Source organism: Branchiostoma floridae, chromosome 6 (genome assembly GCF_000003815.2).
Source record: "Branchiostoma floridae strain S238N-H82 chromosome 6, Bfl_VNyyK, whole genome shotgun sequence".
Classification (NCBI taxonomy): domain Eukaryota; kingdom Metazoa; phylum Chordata; class Leptocardii; order Amphioxiformes; family Branchiostomatidae; genus Branchiostoma; species Branchiostoma floridae.
The window spans coordinates 5,831,292-5,846,202 of NC_049984.1; the positions used below are offsets into that span (position 1 = coordinate 5,831,292).

Genomic DNA, 14,911 nt, shown 5'->3' on the forward strand with positions numbered 1-14,911 from the left:
TTTTTTTTCAACGAACGAACGAACGAAGGTAAAGGTATCAAGTCTGCTTTTGTCACTCTTTCAATGTGATTTTTTATAGACAGAAAACACTGCAAGTCTGCAAGCTTGAAAGGATCACAAAGGAAAAGGTATCAACTTATTTTGCGTTTGTGACTCTTTCCAACCTGATTATATATTGAAAGAAAACGATGCAACCCGAACTTTCAAAGTTCGTTTTCTTAAGTTTTTCTTGAACTTTCTTTGGAAGTCCTTGAAACGTCCTTGAAGGATGAGCCGTTCGCCCGAGGAGTCGGATTCGCGGGGCATGCTGGGAAGCGGAAGTCGTTCCCGGCGCATGCGCACGATGAGAGGCAGCGGCGCCCAAACCGTTCGTGATCCGCGGAACAACATGGGTAAGTTCTGCCTTCTAAATCATCTCCCAGGGGCTGGAACTGTCTCTCACAGACACACACACCTTATACAGCCCATAAAGAACCCGTCCGTCTCCATTGTCCAGCGGTTTGTGGGGTTTTAGCCGGGCTGGGAGGGTAGGACCAGCGGGGTGCAGCTAGCGGCCAAACGTTACAAGGCGGGGCAGTAATGACAGGACAGGACCATTTCCCGTCTGGAGAAATTATCTTTCCCCAGCCAGATCACAAAAACACTCGCAGATTGTCATCTAATTATCTGGCACCTACAGGCCTGTCAGATTGCCGCAGTGCCAGGACATCGGGTGTTCGTTTTGCAGCTGGAGTATTAGAAATTCAAACCCCCATACTGACTGACTGAAAAAGGCTAACGTCACTTGAACCAAGGTTGCTTGAACAGAATTTTGTTGGTGTTTGTATTTTGTGACAGTTTGACATGTGAACTTGAAGTTTTGCAACTTTACATGTAATTTTTGAATGGCATGAATCTATTTTGGCATGTTGAATACTTTTGCACTGTCAGTTGCAAGGCTGAATTCTTCTTTTTTCAACGATAATTTGTATAACAACAGTCTGCTATAATTATTCTCTTGATTGATATTTGTTGGATGGACAATCGAACTTAATTATGTGATTAACTAAGATTGACATTAGGTTTTGTTGGGGTTTTTGGCTACAAACTGAACCTATTTCATGAAAAATGTCCACCAAGGTCACTGAGTGAGAATTTGAGATTTTTGCAAAATGATATATGTGTGCCAGATGGTCAATTATACAGAACTGGACTTACATGTATTGTTTCACAGTCTGCTGTTATAGATCACATGGTGACAGGTTGAAAACACTGCATAACCGATTCTTATGCTGTAGCCTAGGGTTTTAATTCTTGACCTGTGTGTCAAGGACAAGCTGTTTACAACAGTGGGCTTACTAGCTTTAGTTTCCATCATTGCTGAATGAAATTAATGCTCATCAGTCATCAATAAAAAGAGTCGTCTAAAGCCGGGGCTAGGGCAAGGGGCAGCGCCAGGGTTGTAGCCAGCCTGAAATCATTTTCAGTCCCCTCGATTTTGAGTGGGATTCCTATCGAGCACCGAAGGCATGGCATGGTGTTGCGCGTCATTTCTAGGGGGTCTGGGTCCCAGAAAATGTTGAAACCTAGACCCTCTGAAACACTATTTCCTGCATTTTGAGGTGCAAATTTTGCTTGTAGACTAAGCTGTTCAATGTCATCTGTTTTAGTGAGGAAGGACACATGGGTTTCAGTTTTTTTATATCTTTACATATCAATTTTTTTCCCTGGGGACGGAATGAGGAAAACTTTTTTCAGTCCCCAGCTGCAAAATTCCTTCAAAGGACTGAAGGACAGGTGCTGGCTACAACCCTGGGCAGCGCAATATAGAGGAGCAAGGGGCCAATGGCTGACATAGGCACTTAGGCAACCGGTACAGTACTACTGAAGTAGGCAATCGAATGATAAAACTTCAAAATCCGTGTGATGAAAAATGAAAGCACAATAACGTCTTTGTGGAACAATAGTCTGTTTGGATTGGCATAGAAACTCAGAAACTGAAAATGAAATTCAAGGACTTTTGACTTAAATGCCTGCCAGCCTCTCTAAATTTGTGAAATGTTTTAACTCATGTTTCAAGTATAGAACAAAGGAAGTCATTCAGTTCACCAGGGTTATGATTGTTGTCACTATACAATTTAATTACAAATCTCTTGCCTTATGTTCATCATGCTCACGATGTTTCTTTCTTTAATTAATTATATCACTCGTTTGATGTGGTGATGCATTAGAAGCCTAAAGGTGTATAGAACTGTTGAAGATACACTCAAAAAGGGGACAATATGGAAGCCCTTCTGCACAACTTAGCATTGAGGCTTGTAACTTCAGTGTGAGATCCATAGCTTATACAAGTTACAGTTTCATGGAGATAAATCTTCAGGAAGGAAACAATGGTGGAATGATTAATGTTGTCATAATGAAAACAGAAGATCAATGTTTCATTCAAATTTCCAAGCAGATGGAGAGGTGGACAATTGTTAAGGTCAGGTCAGTCAAGAAACTTTACAACTGTCTCTCCCAACATCTGCTTGGAAATTAGTAACATTCCAGTGTGTCAAATTGAGGTGAGGAAGACAAGCTTTAGTTCCTTCCGTTCGTGCCAGCTTACAGCTTTGACTCAACATGGACCCCTACAATGATTTGTAGCCAGGATTAAGGTCGATCAAACATTGTTTAACACGCTTCACTTTCAGTACACAGAAAGTTGACAGGAATGTGGACAAATGTGGTTTCACATGCAGTGCACAATGTACTGCCTCCTGGCAGGCAACATTTCGACATTGAATAAGAAGAAAACAATGAAATCTCCATGTAATTCTTTCCAATAAATGTAGGTTGTTTTCTCTCAAGAGACACCACAGGGTTTGACCTGAGTAGAAATTCCTGGGGTGCCTGGCACATATTCAGGTCTTGTTGTAAAAGCAAACAAAGTGCTTGATTGAAGACAAATCTCCTGGCTGAGGCTATTCCTTATGTAGAAACACACAACAGTCTAAGGGGAGATGGGTAAAGACTTCTGACTTACTGTACATGAAATACTGTATACGTCATGTTCACTAAGTTGGGCTTTTAGTTAAAAAAACAATGAAACTGGAAGAAAAAATAAGACATCTCAGCTTTTACATTATACAATCTTTCTATTTACTATATTTCCTCTTGAAGTCAAAAACCATCCTAAGCATTCCTAATATTTTCAGGCTAAGTAAGATTACTAAGAATCCTGTGAAGTCTATACATTTTCCGTTTGTGTTCACCAGTGATGTGTAAGTTAGAGTAAATGTTTGGTAAACCCTGTCAGTGCGTGTGTCTTACACTGTCCAGTCGTATGTAGAGCCTGTCTGCTGTAGTATCTTAATCTGGCGCAGATAGCTCCACTGTAGGGATGATAGCAGATGTTTGAGGACGGATTAGCCCCAGGTAGACATTCCCTGCATCCCCTGTGTGTGTGGATGATCTGGAAGACCCTAACTCACAAATACTTTCTATTTACTTCTGGGGACATCTGGAATCCTGCCATCCTCATCCATGGACAACGTTGTTTTTCCCATCACAGCCGTAAGTGTTTTATGTTTCCTTGAGTAGAAGAACTATATGCAGATATGCCTTTCGTCTGATGCTTTATAAAGGAATGTGAATAAAAGAAAAATAAGTTGTGAATCAACTATCTTTGATGCAGACTGAATGTCATGATGTAGCTGGTACAGTATTAAATTTTCTACTTCAGAATGTCTCCACACTTTGATTGTGAACTGTATCCTGCAATTACAAAGATTTGAATACTAGTAAATTAGAGATCTACTATTGATGACATGTCAGTGAGTACATGTAAGTGACTGATTTGGTTGTAAAGGTTTGACTGAAGTATCTAATAATATTAATTTTTTTTGCGCGTTTACCAGGGATGATTTTTAAACTCTTTTGTTACTTCCACAGTCGTATGTTGGCTTTGCCAACCTCCCCAACCAGGTCTACAGGAAGGCTGTGAAGAGGGGTTTTGAGTTTACCCTTATGGTTGTAGGTAAGTAAGAGGCTATTACAAGTTGAAAATGCTGTTGAACTAGACAACTAGTTTAGTTTTTTAATGACAATGACAATGAAGTTTATTGCCCCATTGGAGCTAAAAGCAGTCAGTTTGGTATAAGACGTAGTAAAGGAAAAGTTATACATATACTATAGTTTACATACTTCTTCTCTCTTCTTAAAACATGACAGAGATTTTCTAGTATGTTGTTCATGTCACTAAAACTTAAACACAATTTTGTTTCAGGTGAATCTGGCCTGGGCAAGTCCACCCTAGTGAATTCCCTGTTCATAACTGACCTGTATTCCCCGTCTGAGTATCCAGGCCCCTCACAACGGATCACCAAAACTGTCAAGGTAAACACTCAGTAAAACTAGCATCAGTTCAATGGAAGTACAGTAGAGCCAGTTAATTGCACAATAGAGGCCAGTTAATTGCACAACGGATTACTGCACACTTCTGTTCATTGCACTGAATCCCCAAATCCCAAACTGGTGCAGTCCAGCTGGATAACCTAGCAATATTGCACCACCTGGATAATTGCACGAAATACGCCAGCATATTGGTTGTACAATTAAATGGATTCTACTGTACTTTTGAAAGTTTGATCATAAGCTTATACTCAAGTGTATCTTATCACATTCTATCGTCATGACCTAAGTAAACACTTTTGATAAACTTTAGTAGTAGTGTAATTTTAACTACTTGAGTGTGGCTCCAAGCAATGACACATTTTTACACTACATGGTCTAGTGCTATGTGAAACTTGATATATTTACAACCTTTGAAGATACGATGTCTTTCAAACAACAATCTTTATTTCTGCCAACTTATTCATTCAATCAAATAAGTGTTTTTTAATCCTTCATTTTTTGGAACATAGGTTGTCTTATGAAGTGTGGTTGATGTTGTGGATGTATGTTTCATGTACCAAGATATCACGGATCATTTCGAAGTAATCTTTAATGCAAGTACTACAATTTTTCTCTCAGATAGACTCTGAATTTGAACTGTTTATCCTGGTGGTATTGTTAGATTGTCTGTTCTTTGTGCCCATCAGGTTGAAACATCACGGGTGCTGGTTAAGGAAGGAGGGGTTCAGCTACAGTTGACCATTGTGGACACACCAGGGTTTGGGGATGCCGTGGACAACAGTAACTGGTGAGAGACATTTACAGACATGCAGTCAATGACTACCGGTTACAATGTCTTCTGGTGATGGCAGGCAAAATATGTTTTTGTGTTTATCAAAACATTGCAAAAATATTATACTAGAAATATAGTGGTAACTTACACAAAAACTGGTGTTCAATTCCTTTGGATTTACGAGTCAGTTGCAAGACTATATATAAATCCTGAGATATTTTAGTTTTTAGGCGTTTGGTTACCCAATGTCATCCCTGCACAGGGGAAACTTGAAATGCTCACAAATTTTTTGTACCTACACCTGACATTTTTTTGTCAGCAAAACTCAACCAAGGACAAGTAACACTTAACATTATTTACATGTGATTTTCTAAAGGAAAATATTACTGTTTTTCCCTAGTCAGTAACACAGTTCTGATGTTCTGTTCCCCTTAGTTGGAAGCCCATCACAGACCACATTGAGCAGAGGTTTGAGGACTACCTGAACTCAGAGTCCCGCGTGAACCGCCGGACCATGCCAGACAACAGGGTCCACGCCTGCCTGTACTTCATCGGCCCAACTGGACACGGGTACGTCTCCATTTTTAAAAAACAAAGAATAAAAATTGACATTGAGGTTTTGAGCTTCAAGACTTTGAAATAATGAATAATAATAATGAATGGTTTATTTGACAAAGAGACATAGAAATTACAACAAAACATCACCCTTGCAGTCATACGACTGAATTGCGGTGAGAATGTACAATTTTAACACACACTACAACATGGTATAAAAGGTATAAAACTTAAAAGTGGGAAATTATCGCAATGTTGTTTACAATACAGGGCTCGAAATACCACATGCATATGCAAGTTTGTGCAGGTAAAATTGGTGTGGTGCAAGTAAGTTTAGACCAAACTTGCACCAGTGCAAGTTACTTTTGTCCTCTAATACCTGACATTAGAAAAAGCTTACACACACCGAGAATATTGTCTGTCATTGAAAGGTAAAAGAAAATAACACTGAATAAAAAAAAGCCTAAATTTGTTATTTCTAAATTTGGTTAGACATCCAGGTAAACTATTTTTTTAGACAAATCCATCTCTACAATGCTAATGATTCCTATGGTGCTGTCTTACCTTGATTTGCATATGAGTTACATTTGCATACTAATTAGTTCAATTGGTTTTTCCAGTTATATGTATTGTATTGAGTTGTTCTACCACTTCATTCTGGAGATGATTAAGACTAGTTACTGTGATGGATGTCACTGGATGAGTCCAGAAGAAATCTATGGATCTTATCGAGTTGTAGACATTGAATTGTCTTTAATTGAGCCTAAATTCACAGTTTTTATGAAACAGTTTGTACAACTTCAAACCAAAAATAAAATACGCTACGGAAAAACAAATATCCAAACATGTGGTCTTTACCGGTATGTATCCCCATTTACTCACGTACATTTGCAAATTTTCAGAAGAGGAGATAAGGGGTTAACAGTTCACTATTTTGGGTTGTGCAAGTAAGTTTCCTTTGGTGCAAGTTACCTTTGGCTTAACTTGCACAGGTGCAAGTTGACTGAAAAGTGCATTTCGAGCCCTGCAATAAGATTAAAAACTAATAAAGTAAAGTGATTGATGATGATTATCAATATTGCACTTAAGTTAAGATATTGCACGTCAATATTGCACGAGAAGAGAAATCCAACAATTCAGAAATTCTTAGAAATGCACTTTTGAAGGAGATGGAAAAGGGCCTGGTCACTGCGTTGTACGATCATTGATTGTAGGATCACAAATTTAGGGCTGTCTGTCTATAGTCATTCATTTGTCATACGAAATTCCATTGTCTTCTTACAGAAAAACCTGTCTACGATCCTTGTTGGCAGTTGGTACTGTCTCAGCCTGCTTGAAAATTCTGTAACATCAGAATCATACAACGATCTATGTTGAATGTGACCACACCACAAGGAATTACAAGATGCAAATGAGAAAGGCTTGAATGACATTTTTTACCTTTGGCATTCCCATGAATGTGACACGTTTGTCTTCTCTATTGTTCCTGTAGGTTGAAGCCCCTCGATATAGAATTCATGAAAAGATTACATGACAAGGTCAACATCATTCCTCTCATCGCCAAAGCCGACACAATGACTCCAGAGGAATGCACACAGTTCAAGAAAAAGGTGAGGACTTCATCTAAAACACATGCACTTTAATTGAATACCTGTTGGTTTATCTAAATTCTAATGTTGTCCCTCATCTCATGAGGGCTAAACAGGCTTGCACATAGATTCTATGGCATGATGGCAGAGTGCCACGTGTCTCTGTCCTCAACTCAGTATTTAACTAACAAAAGAAAAAGATCCCCAAAACTTTGAAGATCAACTCAGTATTGATGTGTTGAAAAATTCATTTTACTAGAAGTTATATTATGTTGTAGAGTGAAACCCATTACCAAATAGTACAAAAGGAGTATTCTGACTAGATAGCTTGAAAAATGCTTTTAGTTAGTTGGATGTGCAAATGAAAGTTAGCTGTGAATATAACCAGCTACTGCATTGGTACGTGCTTGCAAAGCTCATGTGTTGCACCAAATGGTAAGTGTTGCGGCCAAAAAGATACAAATGCCTCACTGTCATAGTCATTGAAATGTTTGTTGTGTCAATAACACATTGCCTTTTTTCCTTCCTGTCTAGATTTTACAGGAAATCAAAGAAAACAAGATTCAGATCTACGAGTTCCCAGAGGGAGAGGATGAAGAGGACAACAAACTCAACAAGAAACTCAGGGTAGGGAGTTAGTATTACAGTCAATCCTGTATAAAAACACAAAAGTGCAAACATTTGACCGACATTGGTTGAAGCAATAATTGCCTTGCTGTCATCGGATGAAGGGCTAATTGTGATGTACAGTCAGGATCAGTCTATAGAAAAGGCTCTTAATGTTTGGTTCAATGGGAAAAGTAATCTAAGGGACCACCAAAAAGTTCAGCAGAGATGGTCACTTGTGCAGAGTTGACTGTAACTTCATTCTTTCATCACCTTTGATGAAAGAGCAAACTAACTTTGAACCTACCTGCTCACTAGTACAAGTTTGATTGCATATGATATTTTATTGTAATTTTCATAAAAATAATAATTGTTCACTGCAAAATTTAAAACTTTTGTCCAATTTTGAGGCAACTCAAAGGAGTGTCTGTTCTGTGGTGCTGATCACCTGTGTTACCATGGTAACAGGAGAGGATTCCCTTTGCTGTGGTTGGCAGCAACACGCTTCTGGAGATCAACGGGAGGAAAGTGCGTGGTCGGCAGTACCCCTGGGGCGTCGCAGAAGGTATAGTGTTACTTTTCCTGTATGTACATGTCTCATACTGTACTCATGTTGTACTGATGTTGTATGATGTATTGTACTGCACAAGTGCTTTCCTGCCTGCTGGAAGAATAGCTTGCTGAAAGATGCAGCTAAAAGTAGATTGAAATAAACTCACCTCAAGCCGGACAAGTTATCTTTGAAATAAACTCACCTCAAGCCGGACAAGAAATCTTGTGTGGTTGTTGAAAGTTTATGAAGCAGGACCGCATGATGGGTTTTACATTAGGCCTAATCTCCAAGCAGGTCCTGCGTGTTATAAGACAGTAACATAAGCTGGGGAGGGAGTTTAGCCAGCAGAGGAGTAAAAGCTCCTTCCCTAGCTTATGTTACTGTCTTATACCACGCAGGATCTGCTTGGAGATTACATTAGGTCTGCTCATACCTTGCTATGTACAGTAACAGTACATATATGTAATGAATTTCTGTTGCTTCAATTTCAGTGGAGAACATGGACCACTGTGACTTCATCACACTAAGGAACATGTTGATCAGGTAGGAAAAAAGGACTTACGAAAACTAATAGTAGTAATAATATTCTTTTACCAGTCACCTTTGTCAGGTTAAGAACGTAATATGCCATAAAAATCTTCATTTTGATAGTGGATACAGGCTTCAATCAATGGTGGCTTTGTTATGAGTGTGTTGAATTTTTCTGTCTTGTAGGACCCATATGCAGGACTTGAAAGACGTAACAAATAACGTTCACTACGAGAACTACCGCTGTCAGAAGCTGGCCGGCATCACAGCGACCAATGGTACCGAGAAAGGCAAACCGGCCGGTGGCAAGTATGTACCCTTATTGCTTTCTACTAGCAACCAAACAGCTTCTTATCATGATATTGTAAGCTGAAATCAAATAGACAAGGTAGTTGCTTCTTACATAAATACAGGTGTCCTGGCAGTTGATTTTCAAATGAAGTAAATGTTAACCTGTGGTATGCTAAGTTACTGGGGTACTGATAAAATTGTGGTGAAGGAGGCACATGGAATATGGTGGGGGTTAAACATATGCTCTGCCTGTGTTAAGTCTTGGTGTTACACTTTCTCAAAAAAGCCTTTAACAGTTTGTCAACTAATCATAACGAGTTCTCATTCTGAACACAGTCCAAGCGTAGCCTCCACTTTAAGTGTTTCATGTACAACTCTGAGAGATTTTCCAAGTGTTCTATGTCTTGCCTCTTGGGTGTTGGTTCTTGAGTGTGCTGTTGGACCTGTCTTGAAGACTCGCTGTGCTGTGGGTGAGTGTGTACACGCGGATGTTGCCAGTGTTTTACTCCAGCATGTGCATGTTTTGGTCCTGAAACCTCAGCCCCTCCCATAACCCTGCCTCCAGAAACCCCCTGGCACAGATGGAGGAGGAGAAGAGAGAACATGTGGCCAAGATGAAGAAGATGGAGATGGAGATGGAACAGGTCTTTGAGATGAAGGTCAAGGAGAAGCGCCAGAAGCTCAAGGACTCAGAAGCAGACGTAAGATTTGATTCTTGTCCTTAGGGCTCATGCACTGATTTGGGCGATAGCTAGTTATGATTACCGTGTATTTATTGGAACAACTCAAAATAAGATTGTCCAAAAATATTGCAGTGTGAGTTGTCAACAAGGCTATCTAAGTAGAACTGATTCAGAAGCTTTTGGAGACACTGAATATTATCATGATCAAGTTGTGTTGTAGCAATTTTCTGTGGCCTACAGTGTCTCCATGGAATTTACATCCTACCATCATTGTCTTATAACAGAGGCCATTACAACACAATTGTATGCATCAATCCAATAATTACTGAATCTTTGACTGTAACTACTGTCTTGTACAATTTTGTGTGACTATCAGTGTCTTACCATGGAAGCTAAATCTTCCCAGCATTGTTTTCACATCCGTCAATCCAATGATTAGTGAATTTTCAGAAATACTTTTGTGATGTGACCTTACCAACTGTTGTGCCCCCCTCCCACAGCTTCAGCGTCGGCATGAGCAGATGAAGAAGAAGCTGGAGCAGGAGTACAAGGAGCTGGACGAGAAACGCAGTCTGTTCGAGAAGGAAAAGCTGTCCTTCGAGGAGAGCCAACGGCAACTGGAAGAGCAACGAAAAATGGATGCCACAAAGTAAGTGTCTTGTTGGTGTTCTATCTCATAAGACAGTGGATTTCGCACGGTGTTCTGGTCAGTTCAGGTTGTAATTGGGTTGCAGTGCCTGGTGTGACTGTAGAGGCCAATCCTGGAGTGACAGACTCTGTTGCAGTTGACACAGGTGAATTCCATGCCTGGCTGTGTGAGGGCTGGTGCTGGCTTTCTTTTCTCCTCCCATTTGTCTTCTCTCCTCTTACAGTGTGGTTTATACTGTATGTTCCTTTATTTTTGAAGGGACCTAATTTCACAGTAGGATGTCATTGCACTGCTTGAAGTTTGTGGTGTAAGCAATTGTGTAGTGTAATGATTAAAAAAAAAGATAATTCCACAATGAAGATGTCAGTAGTTTTTCATCTATAACATCTAGAATTTGTCATACACTGTACATCAATTTGATAATAATTTGAGTTCCTTTATCTACTCAACCTGAGGGATTTTATCTGCAAATGATTTGGTATCCTTTGAGCTGCCCTCCATGGCTTTATTGAACCACTCCTTGCCTCATGTTGGAAAGTATGGAGAAGAAATAGATTTTTCTCTTTGGTAACCCTACTGTAAAAGACATAAAGGTTGTTTGCAATGTCTAAGAAAGACTAACGGTATTCTTTCCTCTTCTTCCCCCAGATCCCTCGACAACAAGAAGAAGAAGGAGAAGAAGTCGCTCTTCTAAGTGTTACAAGAATTCCAGCGCCATCACACAGCTTGTAGCCAGGCAGAAGGCTTCCCATGCCAGCGTACATTACATAGAGTACTGGGGACGCTCTCAAAGCCTTCCCCCACAGGGCTCGAAATACTTATTCTGTTTACCTGCACGGGTACAGGTAACATGCAACATTACCTGCACCAGACAAATTCTACCTGCATCTACTCAAAAATAATGTTTGGGAAAATTCGTTGCTCCTAGTAGGACCATTTTGAATCTGTTATCTGTATATCTGTAACTGCCCTTTGGCATGATACCCCATGACCCAGCTTATTTGCTGTATTCAAGTATATTTTCTATTATGAGGATTACAGTACCAGGTATTTTTGAGTCGCAGTCACCTATATGTAAGTCTAGTGTAGTAGACTGCTTTCTTTCTGAAACAGTTCAGGTAGGCATCATTCCTGTACAGAACAGAATATGCAGGTAGTACTAGTATTTCGAGTCCTGTCTCGTTTTAAGTAGAGCTACACCTAGGGTTACGGGGGAAGCATTTCCACATGGCTAAGGGTTCTGCCAACAGTATTGATAGTCTATTTTTTAACAAAGTTGTTTTGGAGAATGGGGAAGATGGGGTTAGGAAGGAGATAGACAAGTTGTGAAATATGCAGAAGTGAATATTTTCATCTTGCAGAGAAATGGTCAATAAGGTACAAAAATGTAGTTACAATTTCCTTTCAGGGTCTTGCTTTTTTTTTAATATAGTCAATATAGAAGAAGCCATTTAAAATTGCTTATTATCTTGGCATTATTGTTGTGGGATAGGTTTTGCACTAAACAGTGGAAGTTTTACTTGAATTGGTATGTCTGGAATCACATGCATGTCTTGCAAAATTATGTCTCAGATTGAAGTAAGTTAATTTTTTTTTCAACAAAGTTCATGTACGTGTAAAAGATTAGCCTACATATTACGTCAGTTTGCACTCAGTAAAAAGGATTGAAAATACTTTTTTTTCCTGATCTGTATACAAAATACAAAATACAAAATGCACTCTGTATTTTATTGATGTACACTTATTACAGGAATCTTGATTTTTATCCCTTGAAGTACATTGTATAACACACAATATTTAAAAGTGTTACCTAACTGCAAAGTGTGTATTAGTGGAATTCTATATCAGCTGAAATTATCTTCCCAGCAGTTGTTTTGAGTGTTGACTTATTGACTCATAAAGATGGTAAAAAAAAAACTAGTTTCACTTTCTCTGTAAGTCCCTGTATTCACCAATGTTAGGCCACACCAATTTGATTTCTTGGTTCACAGATTCGCTCCTATTTTATGGAGAAAAAAAATAAAAATAAAAATTACCACTCAGCAAATTTTCACCATTAATGAAGCCATTCACCAACTTTCTGGTGTAGCAAATTGGCCTTTATATTATAAGCTCCTTAAAGTGTGGGTACAGGTGCTGTTACTGTACAATAATAGTGTTTTTGTACTTTTTTCAAGCTGAAAACTTTTTTTCTTTATGTTTTGGATTAGTCTTTACCTTTTCCCCAACCATTTTACAATTTTTATTTTTATTTCGCCCTCTCGCTCCATATTTTTTATGGAAAAAATCTGTGAACCAAGAAATTAAATTGGTGTGGCCTTATCAAAGGCAAATGAAATGTAAAATGGTCTGGCTATGTAGGGTTAGGCTTACTATTTTGTGGCTACCGGTGTTCTTACTATACCATAGAGCAATACTGATATCAATGTAAAGTCATCTTGTTTTTATACTGATACAAAGTGATACCAGTACTTTTGGTACATGTATGAGGCTACATCTCTTTATGTTAAACTCCAAACCTTTGAACCATTGCAAACCATTGAATCCCACTGTAACCATTCTTTTGTACAGTGCAAGTAACGTTACATACTGGACAATGAAACTGCATCTCACTAAGTCTCAAGAAGCGATACTTGTGTTTTGCTCTTCTCGAAGGCAATAGTATAAAAAGAATTAAAGAAATATACTGTATTATAGATGCTCCCTAATCAAACACTGCAGAAACCTGAATGTTGCTCTCCTGTTACCAGTAAACTCACTGAGTCTTCAGTACATGATGCCATTAAGAAATTAAACCAATGCAAGATGTTCTATCCACAATTTTTCCTGTTGTCGTCCAGAAATGACTGACATTACTTTTTAATATCTTATAGATTTAGTCTTAGTGCCCAAGACACAATGCCTACACTATAGTCTGGAAATTGCAATGGGACATGTACATTTCTTTCAATTCTTAACTTGAAGGCTAAAGGGCTTCTTGGTTAATTGAGAAGTAATCATATACTTGTTATTGGCCAAGATTATTGCAAGGGTATACCTATTGTGTCAATTTGAACACTTGGCTATTTAGGCTGGCAAAATATGTATTTACTGAAGCCGGCATTCACAGTAACAAAGCTACCTGCATTATGTTTGTAGAATTTTAACTTCAGTCTATGAAAGGAGACACGATGTGTTATCTTTGCTTTGATGTCATTTATATCAGGTAGTATTATGTTCACAGTACTTTACCTGCCAAGTGATCTCCGTCATCCTTAATTTGTGTGTGATAGTTTTCACTGTTAAATCAACGAAAGGGGACTTACCAGTGCCGGTAGTACCCTATGGCCAGCTTGTCAGAAAAGCTGTTTTAATACTTGGCACAAAGCTTTTTTTGATATAGGAAACATGTTTTTCTTCCGCTATCTCTCTCAATACTCACCAGTTATCCTATTTATTTTGCATGGAGTATTTATGCTGTACTCTTCAATGTCATGCTCAATCATTGCTGCATAATTTTTTTTTTACCTTTTGTGAAACAATAGATGTGATTGTATCATGCACCTCAGGTAGTCTGCCAATGGTTTTGTCTCTTTTTTGTTTATTATACCTTCCTTCAATGTGAATGAAACCAATTTGTGTCTACCTCTGAAGTGATTATTTGTAACCTACAGTCATGCATGTTCTAGTACTGTACTTCTTTTGGATGGCAGAATGCAATTGTTCAAAGTCACTTACTAGCACTTAACATTTAAAGATGCTTGCTTCTCATGTTTAGCATGAAAAAGCTTTTGAAAATGTTGAAAACAAACAGGCCTAATAAAACGGGTGACCACTTTTCACTGTGACCAGTGTCAATGTATTGTTCGTCAAATGACCCCGTTGTTGCAATAATCAATGTACCCGCAAGGTGTCGCTAAGCTATTTCGACTGTCCACGTTAATTTCCAAGCAGATCCTATGGTAGCATAAGGTAGTATCAAAAGCTGGCAGAGGAGCGAAGACGGCTTAGGAGTGTGTTTCGCTACATGGCAAATGTACATCTCTTGGAACTATATTATGCCATTGTAGGATCTGCTTGGAGATTATGTCGGTCCACATGAGAGACAGACTCACACGTGAAAATTTACGGATTCATACCTGTGTTCGGGACAGACAGCGGATAACTGGAGCGCTCTCCTTTGGTGCAATTTCAGCTTAGCCTGGAATCCAGCCGTGTTGTGCTTTAGTCGCTCCCCAGAGGCACGTCGTGTTGGCAGGAAGCAGAGCGACCAAAGCACAACACGGCTGGATTTCAGGCTAATTTCAGCTGCCCTCAGAGTGGGTATCCAGT

General features: G+C 39.1%; 1 protein-coding gene across 2 annotated transcripts; it reads left to right on the plus strand.

Moving 5' to 3' along the window:
- Positions 1-235: 235 nt before the first annotated feature.
- On the plus strand, positions 236-12,560 carry LOC118417743 (septin-7-like). 2 transcript variants are annotated; one of them, XM_035823440.1, is made up of 14 exons: positions 236-392; positions 3,533-3,534; positions 3,913-3,997; positions 4,247-4,356; positions 5,061-5,161; positions 5,582-5,716; positions 7,194-7,311; positions 7,825-7,917; positions 8,365-8,461; positions 8,941-8,992; positions 9,164-9,286; positions 9,810-9,969; positions 10,452-10,600; positions 11,249-12,560. In XM_035823440.1, the coding sequence occupies exons 1-14, from the start codon at positions 269-271 to the stop codon at positions 11,292-11,294; spliced, it is 1,395 nt and encodes a 464-aa protein (XP_035679333.1). In that variant the 5' UTR covers positions 236-268; the 3' UTR covers positions 11,295-12,560. The 2 variants fall into 2 exon arrangements, with proteins under 2 accessions (XP_035679333.1, XP_035679334.1); XM_035823441.1 differs by having other exon boundaries at positions 248-392; positions 9,834-9,969.
- Positions 12,561-14,911: the final 2,351 nt, after the last annotated feature.

Coding starts and splice junctions, on each gene's coding strand:
- LOC118417743 (XM_035823440.1), top strand. CDS start 269: ATGAGCCGTTCGCCCGAGGAGTCGGATTCGCGGGGCATGCTGGGAAGC. Junction 5,162..5,581: donor GCCGTGGACAACAGTAACTG/GTGAGAGACATT, acceptor TGTTCCCCTTAG/TTGGAAGCCCATCACAGACC. Junction 7,918..8,364: donor AACTCAACAAGAAACTCAGG/GTAGGGAGTTAG, acceptor CCATGGTAACAG/GAGAGGATTCCCTTTGCTGT.